At 43.5% G+C, this 22,953-nt stretch overlaps 2 protein-coding genes and 3 non-coding genes across 5 annotated transcripts; all 5 read right to left on the reverse strand.

The window, feature by feature from the left end:
• Nucleotides 1-3,367: 3,367 nt before the first annotated feature.
• LOC138102775 (UPF0729 protein C18orf32-like) lies at nucleotides 3,368-10,082 on the reverse strand. The gene is made up of 3 exons (XM_069000526.1): nucleotides 10,008-10,082; nucleotides 7,366-7,618; nucleotides 3,368-5,395 (listed from the first exon to the last, which is right to left on the reverse strand). The coding sequence occupies exons 2-3, from the start codon at nucleotides 7,591-7,593 to the stop codon at nucleotides 5,321-5,323; spliced, it is 303 nt and encodes a 100-aa protein (XP_068856627.1). The 5' UTR covers nucleotides 7,594-7,618; nucleotides 10,008-10,082; the 3' UTR covers nucleotides 3,368-5,320.
• Nucleotides 10,083-10,440: 358 nt separating this feature from the next.
• On the reverse strand, nucleotides 10,441-14,268 carry LOC138102700 (large ribosomal subunit protein uL22-like). The gene is made up of 7 exons (XM_069000439.1): nucleotides 14,216-14,268; nucleotides 13,766-13,818; nucleotides 13,634-13,674; nucleotides 12,360-12,494; nucleotides 11,852-11,950; nucleotides 11,028-11,219; nucleotides 10,441-10,532 (listed from the first exon to the last, which is right to left on the reverse strand). Exons 2-7 carry the CDS (start codon nucleotides 13,803-13,805, stop codon nucleotides 10,485-10,487), a joined length of 555 nt encoding a protein of 184 aa, XP_068856540.1. The 5' UTR covers nucleotides 13,806-13,818; nucleotides 14,216-14,268; the 3' UTR covers nucleotides 10,441-10,484.
• Nucleotides 10,870-10,942, reverse strand: LOC138102795 (small nucleolar RNA SNORD58). Its single transcript, XR_011147547.1, has one exon. It is a non-coding gene; the product is annotated as a small nucleolar RNA SNORD58 (small nucleolar RNA).
• On the reverse strand, nucleotides 11,439-11,508 carry LOC138102794 (small nucleolar RNA SNORD58). Its single transcript, XR_011147546.1, has one exon. It is a non-coding gene; the product is annotated as a small nucleolar RNA SNORD58 (small nucleolar RNA).
• Nucleotides 13,916-13,984, reverse strand: LOC138102796 (small nucleolar RNA SNORD58). Its single transcript, XR_011147548.1, has one exon. It is a non-coding gene; the product is annotated as a small nucleolar RNA SNORD58 (small nucleolar RNA).
• Nucleotides 14,269-22,953: the final 8,685 nt, after the last annotated feature.

Here is a 22,953-nt window from a genome sequence, read left to right on the forward strand (position 1 = left end):
GCAGTCCTCTGAAGCAGTGATCCTGTAGAAAAAGGGTCTGCTCTTCCTCAGAAGGTCCAGTGGTGGCTGTGTAGCTCCTGTCCTCTGGAAATCCAGTGGAGAAGGGTAGTCTCTGGTGTTCAGAGTCTCAGATTATATCCACGATGGGATGCTTGGTTCCTCCCTCTGGGTGGAGCATCTCACAATGGGGTAATGAGTTATGAGGCCAAGTGTTGATTAGACTCATTAACAGAAGATAGTCCGGAGGGAGTTATCTCTGAGTCATGGGCAGGACAATGATGGGCCATTAACAGAAAGATAGTCTGGGGGGAGGAGGCAAGGAAACACTGCCCCACCTGGTTTCAACAGCTCATGAGGATGGTAATAGAATACACTGCAACCCAGGACAATGTCTTAGGTAGTTTAATGAAACAGAATTACTTCTCATTGAATGCAGATTTAGTTAATCTAAGTGTAAATTAAATTTTTCTTCATTTCCTTTACCTTTAGCCTCTGAAACAACTGTTCTTTCAGCCCTAAAATTCTGCATTGTACAGAGATCAAGAAGGAATGACTCCAAGGATTGAACCTTAGCAGCATGCCCAACAGCTCCCAGAAGGCTGGGGTGTGATTGCTATATTTCAGTAATAACAACATATTGTATTACTGTCATTAGATCAGCTTTGTGGGGAGAATTTAACTGTGTTCTATGAATACATCTGAATAAAGATAATTTTGCACAAAATTCATTATCAGTTTAGACATCCTTAGGGTCTGATCATCTTCAATTCTTTGCTTGCAGAATCAGGCACATGAAAATAATCAGCAACATAAAACTTTCTCAACTTTTAAGATTTTTTTTGCATATACTTGCAGTTTTTTAAACATGTATTTAAATTAAGTCCTTGGCATCCAGCTACCTGTGCAAACCAACACATGGAAGGTACCATGAAACATTTAGACCTGTCCATAAAAAATATTCAAAATTAGTTGATTTGAATTCTTTTTCAACTATTTTCAAGTATTGATTTTTTGATCCTTCCTCAACAGTATTTAAATAAAACCAGACAGCTTTAATGCTGAAGATCTTAGGACTAGATTTGGAGAAGTACTTTGGGTCCTAAAGATGCCTACTTGGCAATTTTCTAAGTCTTTGGTGTAAATGAAGCTGCTACATCATTATGTGCCTAAGCCCTATTGTAAATCTTGGTTTTAGTGAGTAACAAAAATATGGGAATTTTCTCAGTTAAATTCAATTTGATATATATTATTATTACTTGATATATATTATTCTCTCATGTAATTATTTCCTTAATCCCTGTCTACTTATTTTTCTTAAACAAGGCTTTGTACAGTTCTTTGCATCCCAGCAGATGATCAGGCTCAGGCAGTTCCTTTGCTTTCTCCTGATTGTTTTGCTATTCACAACACAATAGGATTATTGACCTATTTTTGGAAAAGAACAGGAACAGAAGAGTTGAAACACGAATCTGCCAGAACTTCCAGTGAAGTATCTCGTTCAGGAAAGTTGCATGATGCAGAATACTCATGTTAGAGTTTAACTGCAGCTAATAAAAGTACTGAAACCCCATTCCACAAAGCACAAAATGGTATAATTTTCCTCACATTATCTGCCTGGTTTGCTTTTTGCAGTCTTTTCGGTAGGCCTGGTGTTTAAATACAGTGCTGGCACACCGTTACAAGCCTAGTGTAGTGGGTTGAACCTGAGTTGATGGACAGTCTTTTAGACTAATGATGCTTCTTACAATTTACATATTTAAACCGCGCGGAAAGGCGGGAATTGCCTTTCTTTCCAGCTCACCTGCCAGAAGGTGGGAGCCCTCAGAGCCTCCAGGCCCCACCGGGCCGAGCCAGGGCCCCTGCCCCCCTCCCCTTTTCCCAACTCCGCGGCACGGACCCTGGGTCGCTGGGGGGGAACTATCCCAGAGCCGCAGACAGCTGAAACCAGCCATGGACTGCCACACAGCTAAACCCATCCGGCACAGCTTCTTGGGACCGGCAGGTCCCTCTCCTCTCCACGCGGAGTCAACGGGAGCCAGCGGAGCCTCCTGTCTGCAGCCAGCACACTTTGTGCCAAACTGAAGAAGACACCATGCAGCCAGCAGCACAAAGGGAGCGAGGCTTCCTCCACCGTAAAGCCTGAACAAGAACACTCTTCAACATGGTGGCTTCAGAGTCAGAGAGAAAGAGAAAGCAAGTCACGTGAGACGAAGCTGAACATGGTGACAGGAGAAAAGAGGGAAATGCTGCATTTCTCGCGCGTAGCTTAAAAAAACTTCTTGCATGCCGTGGTAAGAAACTGTAATATCCCAAACTGTTTGTCTCTTTAATCCATTTGAAGTAGATGGGGGGATGGAGAACTCACGTGTGGCCTGTGAAGATTGTGAGGAGGGCCTATGCCAGGCTATATAGAAGCAGTGAGAGGCTTTTAGGGACTTGTAGCAAAGAAAGCCTTTGTGTGCAGGCCAAAATAACTCATCCTTAAAAAGATTAATAACCCCATGTGATGGCCCATGTTTTGCAGTGTGAAGGAACTGTGAGATTTTTCATGGGAGAGATGTTTTGCACCACAGCAGATTGTTTCTTTCTGGGCGGGTCTGCTGTTGGTGGCAGTTTGGGAACCATGTGAAGCAGGATAAAACCCTTTTTACCTTAAGCATAAGAAAGAGACTTTTCAAAAACTGCAACACTGACAAAAATCCCATGTTCTGTTACCCTTTGTGTGAGTTGGGTAAAAGGAAGAAAGTGCTGGAAAGGGGGGGGGGTTGCTTTAATTTCTTGTTATTTCTTTTTACATTAAATTCTATTAGTAATAAACTCTTTCTTTGTACTGCAATCATTTAAGTTTGAACCTGTTTTGCCTCACAGCTCTCTAGTTTTCCTCAATATTTTCTTATTTTGCCCTTATGAAAGTAACAGATTTCATGTGCTTGACGCTTAGCTGCGTCAAACCACAACAAGCCTACAGTCTAATTTACTATCCACTTTATTTGCCATGTTAGTCTGTTGTACTTTCTTGTATAATAATATCCTAAATAACTCAAAATAATTAATTATGTACACTTTATAAGTTGACTGAATACATTTACAAATTGAAGGAGCCCTGGTACAGCTCTTGCTCTATTTTTTATTGTGCTCACACCTGCTAGGGGTGGATATACTCTAAAATTTTGGCCTGTTTATGAGATGTCCAACATTTTAAAAGTGGCTGAGGTTACCTGCCCTGAGACAGGAAGCAGAGCAAAGGGACAATCTTTTCAGATATCCTCACAATGTCAGAACACATACTTCTGTTCAGCTGCACACTTGCCATCAATCTCCATTTCTACAGCCATTTTGATATGCGGAAAAGACTCCACTACTGGAATAAGTAGTAAAGTAGGTATGTTTATTCCAGCACTGGGACGCATGGGGGATAGTTCCTCCAAAGTCATGCGTGCCGACAGCTGCATTCAGCTTGGTATACATTGGGTTACAAGTTCCATATTCTTTAAGTTTCCCAATACGCCTATACATACTCATTACCTAGCCTCGCCTCATATTACAATGAGCCCAAAAGTAATTTACATCCGCGTTGCGCTTGTGCAGTGTCGTCTGGTGGTCGTGGGCAGGGGTCGCTGAGATGAAGTGAAGGGTCTTCCTCATTCTGAACTTTTCCCCTTGCTTCCCTGCACATGCTCTTTATGTTCCTGGCCCAAGTCCAAACTTCAAGTCTGGTTTAAGTTAGTTTTAGGTTCAAAAACAGGATCTTTGGCTAAGATTCCTTTCCTTTATCAATAGTCTTCTATCTTCTCATCCTGCTTTGGTAGGCACAATAAGTGTTGAGCAAGCTGTATGCATTGTTTTTAACAAACAACTTCTTAGCAAATAATTTAATCTCTGCTTCCCCTTCTTCCCCTGATTCAATTTGAAATACGTGGGAGTGACTTTCTCAGGCAGTTTACTCCTTTCTCATTGCAAGGTGATTTCAGACCCTTAGAAAGCTCCCAGCTTTCAGATTTAGAGCATGAACTGTGACAGTAGTGGTAGCAGAGGAACTTATTGTTTACGGTGAGATGGAGGTTGATTGGTTTAGAAAACCCAATCCACCCCAGCAAAAATTACACCCACCTTTTACCAGGTGAAGTTCTCACTGATAAGGGTACAATTTGTTGCAACAATGTGGGCAAAATATCCAATGATACAGAGGTCAAAAACAATGGGAAAATAGCATAGCCTTTTTAGGCATATCTTAGGTAGGATTTTAGGGAAAATAAATCTTAACAATCTAAAACTGTTGAAATGGTTTTGAATCTTTTAAAGAGCACTCTGTTTTGGCAGAGAGGACAAAGCAGGAATTAATTTTTATTCCTTACTAAGCACAGGGACATCTAAAACACTTCACAATTGGGATGCGGGTCAGTAACAGAATGCATCTTCCCAGGAGGAGGCAAAGCTGGTCTTTATTATGAAGTCAGTAGTTTTATGATCTTCTGCCTGGGGTCTGTCTCCAGGTTTTCAAAAACTTTGTTATCACTTTATATATTTATAGCTCAGAAGACTAAGAACAATTGTATGAAGCAACTTATTTTTAAATAAAATCCTGGTTTATTATAATTCAAATTCCTCAAGCATGTTAAAGAGATTTTAGTTGGAGGGTGGGGCTTTTTTTGGAAGACAGAACTACAGCATTCTAAACCACTGCAACAGAATATAAGGCAACAATTCTCTTGCATCGTGCCTCTGCTGCTCCTCTTCAGGAAAGAAACCCACAATATTTCCAGGAAAATGATTAATGGAAGTAGCATATCAAGACTTTCTGCTTTTAGTAAGTTAAGTAAATTTTACATATAGCATAACTCCTTTAGCTCATCCAGAGATTTGGCATGACAAATCTAAACTCTTCATAATTTAACCATGACACGTCTGTCACCACAATGCAATCCATAGTTCTTAAGCAAGGTCAAGAACAGCCATAGCTTTTAAGGTGAAAGCCTGAAGGATTACACTAGCAGTTAATAAAATTAAGATGCTAAGATACATTTACGTTTCAAAGCTATATTTATTCCTAAGTCATTAAACATAAATTCCAATCACATCAAATAGATGATAGATGAAAAGTAGTTCCAGTGAGGAAGATAGAAAAACTTCAGTTTTCAAACATTTTAAATTAATAAATGTGCTAGCCGCCATTTTTGTGGCAAAATAAACTCTCTCCTGTAAGTGATAAGGGATTTTATTCAGCTAAAACATGCAAAGAAAAAAAGTCTCAAAGTGAGAGGAGAAATACCACGAGTTCATATTGGACACAAGGGAATAAAATCCTTAGGATTTAATTCCTTTAATCCATTTTCTTGTCACAAACTTCTGTGGATCTCTTTGTGGCAATTCCAATTGCAACGCCATTGCTTTCAAACTGTAAATAAAAGACAGCATGATAAATGGGATGCCAAAAAAGGACTTCACACCCAGAACAGTAACATCCAGTGATGAAAATGGCTTTTAGAAGCAGGGCCAGCAATGATCTATGAAGAAATCTGTAGCAAAAACCAAAGTGGTGGTGCCTCTTTAGATCTACAAATAATTATTACTTCAGGAAGGGAACAAGGGCAGAGACAAGATATATAAATCTTTGCATTTTGAGAGAAGAGATAAATAATAAACGTGCAATTTAGATGCACTAAACGTTTTCCCCCATTACAAGAGGCAGAGGTGGATGAAGAGTGGTTTGTTGTTTATTTTTAATTCTGCTTCATGTATCTGGTGTGATGTACCAATTATTTGACTTGTTTCTTCTCTAAAAGAATAGCCAGGCATTAAAACAAAAAAAGAAATTAACTAAGCTGTTTCAGAAAACAGGTGCAATTCCTATCCTTCCAAGACCTACCAGAAGCAGTCTTGAAGCAACTATTTCTAGCTGGCTCAGTACCAGTGTCATAGGTTAGCAAACATAGTCCTGGAAGGGATGTCCTTGCTAAGGGGTGCTTACAGTTTCCTCTGGGACCTGATAGAACCTATCAGCTGGCCAGTTTGAATATGGACAATTCTTTAAGCCACTTAAAGTTGTGACCGCCTCTGTGATACACACTTAAGAATAGACAAACTTCCCCCCCAAGCTCTCTCTCGTTTCCGGTGCTGGGACAGGTGGCTGCAGGCCCTGTGCGGGGGTCAGCGGGCCCGGCCAGGCCCTGCTTGGGCCAGGCCGGGCCGGGCCACGGACATCCTGGAGTCTGTGGACCTGTTCCAGCCGTGGAACCCCCCCCACTGCCTTGCCGTGGGCAGCCGGAGCGGCTCGGCTCTCCCCCCTCTCCACTGTGATAAAAAAAATTCAACATTCCAGCTGCAAAGCTGCAAGGCCGAGGTGAGATTAACCCTTTTATTGCTGTGAAGAGCTGAAAACCTGAGGGAAGAGAGAGAGGAGATGCTTAAAGCTGAAAGTCTGTTGTGAAGCTATGATATATCAGAGTATCCCATTGTAATTTCATGAAGATATGGGGGGTGGAGTGTTCAACTCGTAAGCAATAAGCAGATACTGACGCAGCTGTAATTTCATGAGAAGTTTGGACAGAGAGAGATGAACCAGATGAGGACTTTTGCTCCAAACGGGAAAGGAGAAAACCTCAGCTCCTAGAGATGCTCCCAGAGATAGTCCTAACGATGAAGATGAGGAAGACCCTTTGCTCCCAGGGAAGGAGAAGGGCCTCTGTTCTTGTTTCTGAATGGCTCAACCTTAAAATTGTACCCCAAAAAACTTCAAGAGTGGACCCTCGAAAGCAGTTGCGGGAAAAGCTGCAAGTCGGGGGAAGGGACTCACATCGCGAGCAGAGAGACTCCTCTTCCTAAATGGACTGAACAATATTTGGAAGTGGGCGGCTGTCTCGTTGTGATAATGTTTTCATAGCACGAGCAAGAAGAGACTTCTCTTTTTAAATGGACTGAACAAGGTTATTATGGAAGTGGCAAACAGACTGAATATCGTAAGGGTTGTCTTTTTACATTGTCAGTGGGAGAAGGGAGGAAGGTGGGGGGAGGAGGAGAGTTCTGAAGGTGGTATAATTTTTTTTTTTTTTTCCCTTCTTTTAGGTCTGTTAATGAACTTCTTTATATTCTTTCAAGTTTGGTGCCTGCTTTGCATTTCTCCTAATTCTTATCTCACAGAAGATAAACAGTAATGAGTATTTTAGACCAAACCACTACACTAAATTGGTGTTTCTGCCCGGTTACAAACCCAACCCGCTACAACCAGCAACTCCCTTTCATAAGAAAATAGCCTCAAAAATGTCCGTAAAAACATGCAACGATTTACTGTTTTACGGTGCCCCTGCTTAACTATTGCTGGGAACTTTATCCGCAGTTTCCCTGGTTAGCTAAATGCATTAATCTTACTTTATAAATTCCACATTCATCCTCCTGATCTCTTTTTGTGGCTGAAGGTGCCTGTGGATTTCCACCACTGCCTCCTCGACCTTGTTTTGTGGCTGTCATTTCCTGCGCAGCTTTCTTGGGCCATACATGCTTAATGAAAGGTGCGATAATGGGATAGATATACGGTTCCAGGAATTTCTTGTAGACCCAGAGGAGGACTGGAATGACAATGCAAGGAATGCACACCATAGCTTCTTCTTGTTCTGTGACAAAGCTGGTGAGGAAAAAAAACAAAAACAACTTAGGATGACTGTTTGTATGCCATGAGCTAAAAAAAAGTCTTTAAATAATGAAGAAAGATTTTAGTCAATATTCAAACATAAAACATTCTTAAATTATACACTAGCTGTTAATGTTTCAAAAATCCTGTGTGGTTCAATTTTATAAAGTTCTCAACAAGGGAAACATTCTTGATATTTTAACAAAAAAGGAGCTTGCTATTAATTCATTAGTCCTACAGCTGCAACTTTGAAAAACAAATTTAGAAAATAAAAGTGTTTGCTTAAACCACACAAAAATAGTTTAAGCAGCAAGCTGCAGATATTAACCCAGTTCTTACTATATTATAACAGTGGGTCCAAGAGGTTTGTTTTTCATATTCCCTTTTTATTTAAGGTGAAATTAAACAACAGGACTCAAATCTACCCAATGGCTGGCTACCACTGAAGGGCAGGTCAGTGGGAGGGGGGAAGAGAATCCCAGTCAGGATTTGAAAGAAAATATGGGTTACTTCCTCCTGTGCAAGAAGAATCACTTGATCCCACACCAATCCCATACAATTGGCCGAACTATTAGAAAATTATTCCTTCCCTCTCTCCACAAACCAGGAGGAACTCTTCAAAAACAGGAACCTGAAGTCTGCGATGAAAAAAAAGGGGAAAACCAAAGCACAGGGGCAGAAAGGTACAACTGGGAGAGGAAGCAGTTAAGTAGGATTAGAGCTGTCCCTCTGTCTTGGGGTGACTTTGTGATGTGCATCCCCTATCGCTGCCCCATGCCCAGACATTAATTTTATGCCTTTCTATGCCTTTAAACTGAGCCTGAGAGGGGGGAGGAAAAAACTGAGCAAAACTTCTTCAAAGCAGTTTTCAGCTTGTTCAAGGTCGCACAGAGATAGAGATTTTTTTTTTTTTTCCAACTGCAGCAGGAGAGCGAGAGGGAAGGGAAGCACCCAGTTTGCTTTTCTTTCCAGCCAGCTTTCAGCAGTTTTTTTTTCCCCAGCTCCTTTTCCTTTTGAACTTTTGTTTTCCTGGGACTTCATTTTTTTCCCTTTTCTCTCTGCTGGACTGTTTCAACATCAGAATACATCGAGAGGACTTTCCACCAAGGCCTTGGCCCTGGAGGTGGGCCCACCACCACGTCCCAGCTCCAAGGAGGGGGAGAGAGAGATCTTGGAAGGACTCTGAAATTTTCCCAGGTTTCTCTCAGCAGATCGAGAAGTTTAATGATTTAGCATCATTATCCCTTTTCCTGTGTGTCTGTTCAATAAATAGTTTTTATCTCTTTCCTTTGAGAAAAATTTATTTTTTCCTGAACCTGGTGGGGGAGGGGTGGTTATAGCCTGCCTTCTCTCAGAAGATATATTTCTAGATTTGGCCAAACCGGCACACCCTCTCAGTGATGATGAGCAATATATATTGTATTACATTATATATATCGCTAATGGGCAATATATATGCTCTGCTGCACAGCAGAAACTTTGCCCTTCACATTCCTCCTTTTTAGGCTGCTCTCTGAATTCTTACATTAAGAAGCAAAACAAAAGCTTTCCAAGATGGAGAATGAAGAGGTAGATATGCACACTTCATCTGGGATCAATTTCACTTTTTTTTTGAGCTATCCTAAAGATTTTTAGCCCTGTGGAAGAACAAAATATCAGTTTTCAGTTGACTACTTCCAAGTGTAGCTTTGGCTGCTTCAAATATAGTTTTCCAGGATCTACTTTCTGAAGTCAGAGAGAAATATTCAGTCAAGAGAACACAAATGAATTAATCCTTTAAAACCATTCAAAAAGATAATTCAGATACTCTCTGCCAGAACTTCCTAGATACAAAATTTCCAGCAATATCTTGTGGATTCATCCACCAGCTAAAGAACATGGCTGGAGGGAACACCCCAGGCTGGCCTTCTGAGCTAACTATACGTGTCTCTGCAGCCAGTTTGTGTGAAGATTTCAGACCAAAAAATAAGTCGTACCTCTGCCAGATGTAAAAGCAAGCCACTGGAAGTATAACACCCGTCCTAATAGAGTAAAATACCGTTCACAAGTTTCTTCTGTGATTTGGTAATGCTCTGTTCCTTGGTTAGTAAGAAAAAAAAAAAAGAAAAACGCAGCAGCGTTTCCCCCTCCCGCTGAAAGAAAGGCGGGAGCACAAAGATTTTTCCGAATCGGTGAAGTTCCACTCAAACACGCGTTGAAATACAAGAGCTCCACACCTTAGCATGGGCTATTACATTTCGGGGTTCACTCCGTCCGCTCCCGGTTAACGGAGCCGCTCCGGCCCTATAGAAGGGCAGCCCCCAGCCGGGCTAGAGGAGCGGCAGACCACGAAAAGACCCTGGGGGAGCAGCCTCAGTCCCGTCGGAGGCCACCCCACACTCACCTCCGCCGGCACCAATCCAGCACCGTTACCGGCCGCCGCAGCCTCCTCCACCACACCGGAAGTGGTCCCCACACTTCCGACTCACTCGCGGCCAATGGGAGAAGGCGGTGTCCGCGTCATGTGGCCTACGCCACGCCCCCAGAAGCCGCGTCAGCGCCCGGCGGTGGCTGCTAGCCACCGCGCTCGGGCTGCAGCCACCATCAGGCAGCCCGAACGGGCCAGGACAGTGGGGTAAGGAAAGTGAACGCCTGCGCGTGTTCCCACGTTCCACGCTCCTGCGAGCGTGTTCTCGCTTTATATATGAATAATAGCGGTAAGTCAACAGCATCCCCAGCGTTGCAACAACAAGCATCCCGACTACTGTGCTCACTGCCTGTGGCTGTCCCACAGCAACACCCTACTGAAGCCAAAGCAGAGAAATGCACACAATAAATCCAAAGTTTCTCATTTTATTTATGTACAGCTGTCAGAGCAGATTTAATCCCGAGCCATTAGCTTTTGCTTCTTCAGCTTCTTCTGGGATATCTGAAAAACAAACACAGAAATGAGAAAGTGGCAAAATGAGACAACACCTTCACAAAACATGTTACAAATAAATGTACAGTTATCTTTTGAAGGTACTGAGAACTGTTAGAAATTTGTTTACCTGTTTACAAAATGATCCACTGATCATACTTGCACATACATAAGTGTCCCTACAAGTACTACATTGCTTACAGGCTTGCAACTTAAATTTTATTGCAGCACATCCTGGTTTCACACACATGGACTGAGGAAGGGAAGAACAAACTCCCTGTACAATATAAACCCCTGAAAACCATTTTCTGAAGTTATCAATTTTGTGTTCACAATAAATATTGAGGTTGCTCAGAAAGAACTTATTGTTTTTTTTCATAGGTATTCCAAAGGTGTCCCAAGATAGTCAATCACAGCAACCCTTCTGCCTGAAAAATGCCAAGTATGAACAATCAGCTTTCCTGCTGCTGACATTAAAGAAGACTTAAGGGTATGATGCTCTACCTTTTTCTTTTGAGCAACTTCCTCCTCTGGCTTGGGAACGATCTGCTCCTTCTCAGTGAGGATCATCTCAATGTGGCAGGGGGAGCTCATGTAGGGGTTGATCCTACCATGTGCTCTGTATGTGCGTCGGCGCATTTTGGGAGCCTTGTTAACTTGGATGTGCTCAATGACTAGAGAATCCACATCAAGACCCTAGCAGGGAGAGGAATAAAACTTGTGACTTGTTTTTTATCTTCAAATAAATAGTCTCCACAGCAAAAACATGAATAATCACCCCCCCCCCCCAGACACATACCACTGTTGGCAAATAAAACAGCCGAACTTGGCAGTGTCACAGAACTGAGCAAGTTCCAAAGTCAGAAAAACAGAGACCACCCCTCTACGCATCACAATCAATTTAAAATTATGCTGATGGCTCAGAAAGAGACAATTATTATTTCACGGTTACTCCAAAGGTGTCCTAAGACAGTCACCACTGCCATCAAAATTACTAAATTAAGCACCAAGTATATTACAAAGATACAAACTGACCAAGAGTTCACATTTTGCTTTGTTTTGTAGTTTTTAGGAGACCTAAACACCACTTAAACAATTGATAACCATGTGCAAACTATCCCCCTGTGAAAAATTATTACTCTCATTTTAACTTGAAAAACACACACAGCCTAATTCAAAGAAAGAGTATACCAACACCTTGATACAATTCAGTTTCATTGACAAAGCAGTCATTACCTGGCCTTCCATGTCAGAAACACCCAGTTCAGGAGTACTGACACACAGCACGACATGAACACTTTGCATTCAGTAATGCTGACACAGCCTACCTTGAGCTCAGCATTGCTCTCTGCATTTTTGAGCATGTGCAGCAAGAACTCCGCACTCTTCCTGGGCCAGCGTCCCTGCGTCCAGCCCCACTGCTTGGCCTGGAAGAAGACAACAATAATTCCATTTTTGTCCCAGTACAATACAATTTACCTTTCAGGCACCATTAACTTGCCATTACATCCCCTTCTATTAACATTGCATAACAAAACAACTAATTTTGATCAATTACTTGACACTGCAAGTAGATGTAATGCTGTACCGGAATTAAGAGTAACTCTTCTCTCCCTCTTGAGCAACCTGGTCTAGTGGAAGGTGTCCCTACCCATAGCAGGGGGTTGGAACTAGATGATCTTTAAGGTCCCTTCCAACCCAAAACATTCTATGATTCTATATTTTAATACAAAGTTATAATTAACAATGACAGACTGTTCTCCATACCATCTCAAAATAATTTTTTCCTTTTAATCAGACACAGCATCCTTCCCACATTTTCATCTTGGACCTCACCTGGGCGCATCTACCAACTCCCCCGTTGTAGCGCCGGAAGGGAACGCATTGCTTCTTCAAGGTGACATCCTTCAAGTACTTGGTGGCCTTGCGGATGTGCATGCCCTTGATGGCCTGGGCAGTCTCTCGAGTGTTCTAGCAATACAGAGCACAGTGAAGTTGTTAACACATCTGTACAAGTTACAATGTGAGCAAAACCACTCCTCTTTCCTGGATCCTATTCTTTTTGCTACAAACTCAATTTAAAGGAAGCACTCACACATAAAAAAGCCCCACACCTAAATTAAAGAATGAAGAATAATTAAGAACACTTTTTTTTTTTTTGCTATCTACTTTTCTAACCTTTGGGATGACTGCCATTACTGAATTTGCAGCTCTAACGCATATTTATTGTTTTTTACCTAATGCCTAGATCTTTCCAACCAACAAAATTAAAATTTGAGTATTTATGCTTTTCATAGCTCCTCCTTGGCCACTAATCCAAAGAAGCAGGAGCCTGAAGGATAAATTCCTACTAAAATGTCAAATATGGCACCTCAGAGGAAGTGATGAGAACACAAGATAGAAACAATCTAAGTATCTCTGTAAGTGAATTATAAAGGGGAGAAAAGAAAGCAAAATTAAGGCTAAAGTATTAGTGCTTAAGACATACTAAATGCAGAAGTCAGAGAGTAACTATAATCCTACCTGATCATAGTAAAAAAGCAAATCAAGATAACAGAAATCTCTTTTCACATGAATTATGTACCACTGTGGAGCAGAAAAGCATCTGCTCAGCTTTGGTTTCATGGTTAACTTAAACCTGTCCTAGATTTACTGCCACACCTAAACCTTTTCCAGAGGGACCTATGCCCTCATGCCAAACACCGCATGCCTCCCCTGCCATACTTCTTGAGCAGCAACATAAGCAGGTGAATCCAATGTTCCTTCCAAACAACCAGAAAGGCAGAGTAAGACAAATGAAACAAATGTCACATTTCGCTTAGCCCCATTCCTCCTGCTAAATTCACTGTAACCGTTTTCCTAGTGTATTTTGTTATCTGTATTAGAGAGAAAACTCTTTAGGACACGGTATCTTATTTTTGATCCTGTGGATGAAAACCATTACAAGCAGCTAAAGCAAACATAGGCCATAACCTACACTACCACCCTTAAGCAACCATGTAATGATACAGAATAAGAGACACTTTCTTCAAAAAATGCCCAACAAAAAATAACAAAACAAAACCAAAACCAAATGAAATTGCATTTCTTACTATGCACACACTGCCTACCTTGAAATGCACTCGCAGGTTGGATCCCCGTGACTTGCATGCTGCAGGAGAAAAAAAAAAGATGAACTTTTGGAATTACAATCTCAATGACTTTGGTCAAGTTCTACTCAAACATTCACAAAAACAACTCACATTTTGTGGGATTCTCTGGATCCAGAGAGTAGCGCACCATTTTTGGATCTCAGCTGCAAAAAAAGCAATTAAAAACCCCATATTAAAGCTTCTAACACTGATAAGCAGAACCTGGATTGTTCACCTTACTGCCGATAACTAACTACAGGAGCTGCTCAGAAATTACACTGTCTTTTCACAATTAAATCCAAAGGTGTCCTAAGAAAGTCATCACCACTGCCATAGCCTCTCCCTAGGGCCTGCTTCTACCTCACACCAGCCAGCTACCCCCAAGCTCGCGATCTCCAACCCCTACCCGTCCTCCCCCGCGCCAGCCCTGCAAATACCAAGGGGCAAATACATTGAGGCGGACTGAGACCTCAAGCTCTCGCCCCCTCATCGCCTCTCCAGAACGCCCTGAGCAGGATGGGGGTGGATTGAGACGGCTCACTGACGGCCTTAAGTCCTCACCTCCACACAGCGGCAGGGAAGAGGAAATGTAGGAGGTGCCGGGAGCATCTAGAGCCACCCGCTCTCGCGAGAGTCCTGGCGTTACGCCGCGCGGAGCGAAGGGAGTGGGAGGGACCGTCGGTAAAGGCGCGGCGACGGGAGGGGTGAGGGACCGGTCAGGATGGCACATCCCCATGTGCGAGCCCGAGGTGTGGAAGTAAAACGTGCGTGCCCACCAGCCAGCGTCCTTGTGTCTCTCCGCGGGACACACCGTCTGTCCACTCTCAGCTCAAGGCCACTGTTGTTTGCAGACGAGAAATCAGCCGAAACCAGACCCAGGAGCAAGGCCAAGGGCTGCAGCTAGATGGCAGCTCAGGATGAGAATAGAGAAGCACATCGTTTAACAGGTATCCAGGAGACGATGCCGAACAGTCTATTCATATTTATAAATCACAACTGGTATTTATTGCACCATTAAAAAATAATTTAAATGACTTGTTAAAGTAAAAAGTTGGGGTTTTTTTTTCCATTTTAGGCAGCGTTTGCAACTAGATCTGCTTGGGAAATCTGACAAAGCAGTGGTTCAATAAATCCAAAACGTTTCCTGAAAGTGGAATTCAGCTCCAGCAAAAGGCTCATAAAGAAAAGTTTGACAGAGTGGGAAGAAAAAGAGAAATTACTTCCCGAGCAGCCAGTAGTCTGGTGTCCAGGCACCTCCCTGGCACGAGAGTCTGGGTTTAACTGTGTTTAGAAATAAGCAGAGCAAGAACTTACTGCCTGTATAAATGCTCTGAGCAGGAGGCTATTTTTGTATCTCTTGTTTAGGGCTAAAAACTCCCATAGCTCTGAAGCTAGGACTTCACCCAGATGGGAAGAAGAAAATATTTGAACTATGACAAATATTTACATGGCTGAAAACTGTAGAGCTCTAATTGTGACTGCAGCTCTCGATTTACCTGCTTTAAAATGTACCTTTGCTTTTAAGGGAAAGCTTTCTAAAAATTACATGTACTGCCAGTGGAGGAAAAGGGCCTTTTCATGGGAAGCACCTTCACATGCAGCTTCTTGTTAGCAGTGTGAAAAACGAGGTTCACTCTCCTGTGAGAATTTAAAGGATTTAATATAAAGACAATAAGAGACACATAAAATAAAGCAAAGGGGTAATGGCCGGGTGCCTTGGCGCTCTGCCAAGAGAACACCTGATGCTAGAGGCGAGTCCTTTTTATACCATTTTTACTGTCTGTTCTTCATTCATATTAAAACTTTTCCTGGAGCTGTTCTGCATGGCCACTCCTTGGTTCTGCCTTTTTAGAGCATGCGTAGTCTTCTGCCTTGTGGTTTTATTTCTCTTGATTCTTGGGGTTGGGCCCGCTAGGTAAGAGTCGATGGTAGGGTGGATCTCTTAATTCTCCAGACAGTCAAGGCTGATTGTAGCTTTGGGCCTCTTCGTCTCTCCGTCTCTCCGGGCAGAGTGGTGATAACGGCTCTCGGACTCTCCTGGCCAGCCGTTCTGCGGGCGGAGTAGCCTTTAGGCCCTTTTGTTCCCTGGACAAAGTGTTGATTAGCAGCTCCTTGGGCCTCATCCTCTGTTGGCTTGGAGGTTATCTTACTTGCTCACACTTGCTAACATTCTTGCTAAAAAGAGAGAAAACTACATCCACACAGCAAAAAGCATTTCTAACATTATATAATATCTACCTTTATACTTTGCGAGAAGCCAATATAATATATGTTTATAACAGCAGCAGATCACAGAAACAAAACATTCAGAGAAAGCTGGAAGAGAGGTGTGAAACATAAGTAGTTGACACATGGTGGGAATTATTACCTAGTCATTGTGTTCATCAATCAAGTCCAAAACAAATGGCACATTTTTTGTTACTTAATTCTGCTTCCCTGAAACATGGAACTGTTTACACTCAGCTGCTGAGGGCTTGCAGTGGTGGAAGTGTAAAGGTATGAGCTTCTGCTGATGGTGTCAGGAAATGAAATGCATGTTTTCAGCTTTGTTGGGAGGTTAACAACTGCTCTGAGGCAGCTTAGCACATATCTGGTGCTGAGATCAGGACTGAGGCAGCTGAGCATGTGCCCTTCTTGAGATTTACCCAGATTATTCCCCCAGTGCACCAGCTGCCTTGGATATTTAGCTTGTATGAGCTGACTTGAACTTTTGGATTATAAGCAGAAAATACAGGCATGTAAGTCCAAAATCATGTCCCTGAAAACTCCTGTGTAAGAGGCAGCCACCTCCTAATCCTACTGGAATGTCAATTCCATAGGCTGTGCTGTGCATGCCCAGGAAGACCTCAATCTTTTAGCAGGCATTGAACGCAAAGATCCAACACTGTTCAGACCTGAACTGTTCCTCTACTTTGTGTTCTTGAAGCTTCTGTCTGTAGCATCCTTCTGAAAAGGGCTCATCACAAGGGTGATGCCGTCTTGATTTTTGTCTTTTTTCTTTTATATATTCTCTGTATTCTTTGCACATATATTTGTAGTTCTGTAGTCTATTATTGTAACCTAGCTTCAGTATTTACCTAGGCAGAAAGACAAAACAAATTCCAGGACCCCTATGCTATCTTGGTTCTCCTTAGAAACTGAATCATGCCTTAACCCGGCCAGGAGACACTTCAGAGACAGTCAGAGAAGAGGGTATTTGCTTTATTCGGTGCGCCGGGTGTGTGGGGATCGCTCCTCCAAACACACACACCTGGTGCTCTCTACAACACAGTATTAAGGGTTAAATTATGAATATTCATCACATTCCTTGGGACAGGTGTGGTTATACAAATTATTTCTCAGAAGTCATTAGCATATGGGCCACGCATGCGCTGTGTGTCCTGGTGGTCGCACTGAGGAAGGCCTCTCCTCTTCCTCGGGGGTCTTTTCTGATGAAGGCCAGTAGTCATCCTCTCAGTGAACTTTTTCACCTTTCTCCCTGGGCATGCGTAGTCCGTTGAGGAATGATTCAGCATTCTCTGAGATGATCCTTGTCCCCTCTATCTTGACAAGATTAGGGTGAATTCGGCTTCTCAGGCTTTGTAATTAACATCTTCTGTCTGAACTAACATTTGCTGTCTCCCAATAGTTAACTTGTGCTTACATGAGTTAGTTATTGACTGCCCCTTCTTCAAAACCAAGGCTGAGACCAGCTCTTTGAGACATATTTTTTATAAACAGGGTTTAGTCCTCATCTGAGGGGGGAGGATTTAGAAGGTGCTAGAGATGGGGGGCATGACTTCACCGAGTGTGCTTCTAATTGGGAACTCTTGTCAGATATGCTAATTTGCAAAATCTATAAAAATTGTACACATGTTATGCGGGGTGTGAATCTTCGGTGTTTTCCACCTGACAAATTGTGCACCTAAGGATCCTGTCATAGGTTAGCAAGCTAAGTCTCGGAAGTGATGTTCTTCTTACAGCTTTCTCTATGACCTGACAGAACCTATCAGATGGCCAGTTTGAATATGGACAATTCTTTAAGCCACTTAAAATTGTGACTGCCTCTGTGATACACACTTAAGAATAGACAAACCCCCCCACAGCTCTCTCTCTCTCGTTTCCAGTGCTGGGACAGGTGGCTGCAGGCCCCGTGTGGGGGCCAGTGGGCCGGGCCCAGGCCCTGCTTGGGCCAGGCCGAGCTGAGCCACGGCCATCCTGGAGTTGACGGACCTGTTCCAGCCGTGGAACACACACCCCCCACCCCCCCCCCCCCACTGCCTTGCTGTGGGCAGCCGGAGCGGCTCGGCTCTCCCCCTTCTCCACTGCGATAAGAAAAATTCCAGCCGCAAGGCCGAGGTGAGATTAACCCTTTTAGTGCTGTGAAGAGCTGAAAACCTGAGGGAAGAGAAAGAGGAGATGCTTAAAGCTGAAAGTCTGTTGTGAAGCTATGATATATCAGAGTACCCCATTGTAATTTCATGAAGGCATGGGGGGGGGGGGGGGGGGGTGTTCAACTCGTAAGCAAAAGCACCTGCGCTGAGATAGGCAGATGCTGACGCAGCTGTAATTTCATGAGAAGTTTGAACAGGGAGAGATGGAAGCGATGACAACTTTTGCTCCAAATGGAAAAGGAGAAAACCTCAGTTCCTAGAGATGCTCCCAGAGATAGTCCTAAAGATGAAGATGAGGAAGACCCTGTGCTCCCAGGGAAGGAGAAGAGCCTCTGTTCTTAGAGAATAAATGCTCCCAGAGATGGGTGAAGAGAACTTTTGTTTCTGAAGGGCTCAACCTTAAAATTTTACCCCAGTAATTTCAAGAGTGGACCCTCGAAAGCAGTTGTGGGAAAAGCTGCAAGTTCGGGGAAGGGACTCGCATGCGAGCAGAGAGACTCCTCTTTCTAAATGGACTGAACAAGGTTATTATGGAAGTGGCAAACAGACTGAACATCTTAAGGGTTGTCTTTTTACATTGTCAGTGGGAGAAGGGAGGAAGGTGGGGGGGAGGAGAAGAGTTCTGAAGGTGTGGTATAATTTTTTTTCTTCCTTCTTTTAGGTCTGTTAATAAACTTCTTTATATTCTTTCAGGTTTTGTGCCTGCTTTGCATTTCTCCTAATTCTTATCTCATAGAAGATAAACAGTAATGAGTATTTTGGGCCAAACCATTACAAATCCTTATATAAAGGTAACCCCTTTTTATCACCCTGTGTCTGGCTCGTATTTCTAGAACCAGAGAAAAAGGCATCAAGGGCAGTAAAGGTTTCTACCATCTCCTGATGGTAGAAAGGGACAGTTCCCATCTTAACCCAACAGCATGGTGGCCACAGCACACTACCGGGACATTGGAGGCCCACTTTCAATTTTGTTCTCTTGAGAGGTTTCAAAGCTTCTCCCTAACCACAAGGTGAGAGGCTATTCTATGGCAAAGATGTTCCCACCCTGCCTGCTGCACGTTTTCTGCCAAGCAGCTCACAATGTGTCTGCTTCACATCACTCCTCTGGATGTGTTCCTGGGGCTGGAAGGGGGGCTGCATCCCTTAACCTGCCCTGGAAGAGCCCAGCAGGCAGCAGGGAGTATACAGATACAGGATTGTTGTCTCACATTAAGTCCTTTTGTGGCTTTAGTTGTAAATAAACAAGTGGCCTTATCAGGCCTACTGGAATTGTCAAGCCAAATGTGATCCTAGGTGACAATCAATCACCATTCCTCCTGTCCAGAGAGGGAGGTGAGCTCCTAGACTGTTGCAGTTGAGACGGACACGACACTCACAAATAATGCACACCCACCTCTGTCAGAAGGCAAAAGGACAGAAAAGACATTTTATTCTACAAAGTCTCCATTTATATAGTCTCTTGGCACTTGTGCTGTGTCCTCATAGGCTTCTACATTAACACCTCTTAAAACTTATTGATAGGTTGCAACCACCACCCATAAGAAAACAAATCTAAGCTAAAAACATCATCCTCGGACAGCTGCGTTTTTTCTTCTCTTGTTTCAGTTTCTTGCTTCTGTTGATGTTAAAGTTCTCACGGGTTGTCATGGGTTAGCTAGCATAGTCTCGGAAGTGATGTTCTTGCTAAGGGGTGCTTACGGCTTCCTCTGTGACCTGACAGAACCTATCAGATGGCTAGTTTGAATATGGACAATTCTTTAAGCCACTTAAAATTTTGACCGCCTCTGTGGTCCACATTTAAGAATAGACAAACCCCGGGCAGAGCTCTCTCTCTCGTTTCCAGCTCTGGGACAGGTAGCTGCAGGCCCCTGCTCGGGCCAGGCCAGGCCGGGCCGGGCCACGGCCATCCTGGAGTTGATGGACCCTGTTCCATCCATGGAACCCCCCCACAGCCCTGCTGTAGGCAGCTGGAGCGGCCCGGCTCCCCCTCTCCAGTGCTGCCAAGATTCAGCCGAAAGGTGCCCACCCCTGCCCAGCAAAGATCATGTGACCAACAGCAATAAGCTTCATTCCAGCTGCAAAGCCTAGGTGAGATTAACCCTTTTAGTGCTGTGAAGAGCTGAAAACCTGAGGGAAGAGAAAGAGGAGATGCTTAAAGCTGAAATTCTGTTGTAAAGCTATGATATATCAGAGTACCGGTTGTAATTTCATGAAGGCATGGGAGGCGGAGCGTTCAACTTGTGAGCAAAAGCACCTGCGCTGAGATAGGCAGATGCTGACGCAGCTGTAATTTCATGAGAAGTTTGAACAGGGAGAGATGGAAGCGATGACAACTTTTGCTCCAAATGGAAAAGGAGAAAACCTCGTTTCCTAGAGATGCTCCCAGAGATAGTCCTAAAGATGAAGATGAGGATGACCCCTTGCTCCCAGGGAAAGAGGAGGGCCTCTGTTCTTAGAGATGAAATGCTCCCAGAGATGGGTGAAGAGAACTTTTGTTTCTGAATAGCTCAACCTTAAAATTTTACCCCAAAAACTTCAAGAGTTGACCCTCTAAAGCAGTTGTGGGAAAAGCTGCAAGCTGGGGGAAGGGACTCACATGCAAGCAGCAAACCAACCCGGGCGGCTGTCTCGTTGTGATAATGTTTTCATAGCATGAGCAAGAGAGACTCCTCTTCCTAAATGGACGGAACAAGGTTATTATGGAAGTGGTAAACAGACTGAACATCTCAAGGGTTGTCTTTTTACATTGTCAGTGGGAGAAGGGAGGAAGGTGGGGGGAGGAGGAGAGTTCTGAAGGTGGTATAATTTTTTTTTTTTTTTCCCTTCTTTTAGGTCTGGTAATAAACTTCTTTATATTCTTTTAAGTTTGGTGCCTGCTTTGCGTTTCTCCTAATTCTTATCTCATAGAAGGTGAATAATAATGAGTATTTTGGACCAAACCACTACACTAAATTGGTGTTTCCGCCTGGTTACAAACCAAACCTGCTACACGGGTACAAGCTGAATTCTCAAGGGTAACGAGTAATTGTGCTCAAATCAATGTGTGTGAAGCTTTCTGACCAGCTGTCAGTTTCCACAGCTTCCCCTTTTTGTTTTTCAACTGGAAATGCAGCATTTGTGGTCCTCTGCAGGGCCCTTTGCAGAAAGGAGAACAAACACAGCACAAGGAGGAAAATAAGATGGATAACAATTACAATTAAACATCCCATTTTTATGAGGTCTTTGATCCATTTAGTAATTTGCCAGTTACCAAACATATCGTTAAACCAACCGGACGCATTTTCTTCTCCTAATTTTGAAAGACCTATTTGCAGTTCTTTGATATTAGCAAAGACTGACTTAGAGTGGTCAGAAAGATTCATGCAGCACATGCCATCGAATTCTTCACAACCGTGTCCCTGTGCCAACAGCAAGAAGTCGATGGCTGCTCGATTTTGCAGGATAGTGTGTCTAATAGAATCAACATCAGTTAACAATCCTGACAAAGCAAGCGAAGTGGCATTAGTCTGTTTAGCAAGCCAAAAACCTAGCTTATTTAACAGTCCCAAGGCTTTTCCAGCTGCTACTCCTGGAACAAAAAGAGAAGTTAAAACACGTTTCTCCAGATTCCAAAAATCAAGAGTGTCATCGCAGTCTCTTGCAAAAGAATGCAAGGACCGTTTGTCACAAGTTGCATGCATGTGATTTAAGAGCATAGTTAAATTTGGAGTAAGCATAGTGTTCTGGTTTGGCCAAATTTAGAAATATATCCTCTGAGAGAAGGCAGGTCACCACCTCTCCCCCCAGGTTCGGGAAAGAATAAAGTTTCCTCTGAGGGAAGTGAAGGAGATAAAAACTATTTATTTACCAAACACACGGGAAAAGGAAAATAATGCTAAATGATAAAATCTTTCGCTGTGGAGAAAAAACCTGTGAAAGTGTTAGAGTCCTCTCTTTGGTCGCCTCAGAGCTGGGGCTTGGCCCAGGGCCAGGCCCTCTGTGCCCAGTGAAAAGTCCTCCCAATGTGTTCTGATATTGAAGCAATCCACAGAAAAAGGGAAAAAAATCCGAAATTCCAGGGAAGGAAAAAAGTTCAACTCTCAGTCTCCCTTCGGAGAAAAAGAAGCTGAAACTGGTCAGAAGCTGACGGGGAAGCAGCAAACCGGGTGCTTCCTCCCTCCCCTGCCACAGCTGAAAAAAAAAAGTTGCTATCTCTGTGTGACCTGGAACAAGCTGCAAACTGCTTTGAAAAAGTTTTACTCAGGTTTTTCCTTCCTCCTCTCAGGCTCAGTTTAAAGGCATAGAAAGGCACAAGAATTAATTTCTGGGCATAGGGCAGCAATATGGGATACACATCATAAAGTCACCGCAAGACACATAGTTAGATGGCCAATGGTACATGGTCCGCCAACAGCGCGTGAGTGTATTTATCACTAACCGGGCTCTGCAGCTGCTGTTCCGTAGCACAAGGTGCTGCGATCTTCCAAATACATCTCCTTAGCAGAGCCACTCGGCAGGATAGCCACACTCACACGTGTGGATGCATAAATGCACGGATAGCTCCAGTAATATGGGTCGACGGCAAAGAGGCAGGAAGGGTCTCTGTATAGAGTTCCATGGACAAAGGTTTATTGCAGCCGCACTGTAAAGGGGTCAAGGGATGAAGGCAATAGACAATGGAGGGTCCAGGTTTAAGTACGGGAGCGGGGCATGCATCAGGGACCAATGATCTGAGGGCATGAGGGCGGTACAAAGGCGGGACTAGGGAATGGGAGCCAATGGGGAAGCTCTGGGGGAGTGACGAGGGGGTAGAGGCTAACAGCAAACTGGGGAATCTAAACTGGGATAGATTAACATAACAGAACAAGCATCCTGGGGAAGCCCCCTTGGCCACCCCAACACAAAGTGGCTCCTGTGGTACTAGGGACCCGTCTTACTGAGAACTCT

This window comes from Aphelocoma coerulescens (assembly GCF_041296385.1).
Source record: "Aphelocoma coerulescens isolate FSJ_1873_10779 chromosome W unlocalized genomic scaffold, UR_Acoe_1.0 ChrW_unloc_scaf_1, whole genome shotgun sequence".
NCBI lineage: Eukaryota > Metazoa > Chordata > Aves > Passeriformes > Corvidae > Aphelocoma > Aphelocoma coerulescens.

Coding starts and splice junctions, on each gene's coding strand:
- LOC138102775 (XM_069000526.1), bottom strand. CDS start 7,593: ATGGTGTGCATTCCTTGCATTGTCATTCCAGTCCTCCTCTGGGTCTAC. Junction 5,396..7,365: donor ATGAATGTGGAATTTATAAA/GTAAGATTAATG, acceptor TTTTATTTACAG/TTTGAAAGCAATGGCGTTGC.
- LOC138102700 (XM_069000439.1), bottom strand. CDS start 13,805: ATGGTGCGCTACTCTCTGGATCCAGAGAATCCCACAAAAT. Junction 13,675..13,765: donor TCCAGAGAATCCCACAAAAT/GTGAGTTGTTTT, acceptor TTTCTCCTGCAG/CATGCAAGTCACGGGGATCC. Junction 12,495..13,633: donor ACCTGCGAGTGCATTTCAAG/GTAGGCAGTGTG, acceptor CTGTATTGCTAG/AACACTCGAGAGACTGCCCA.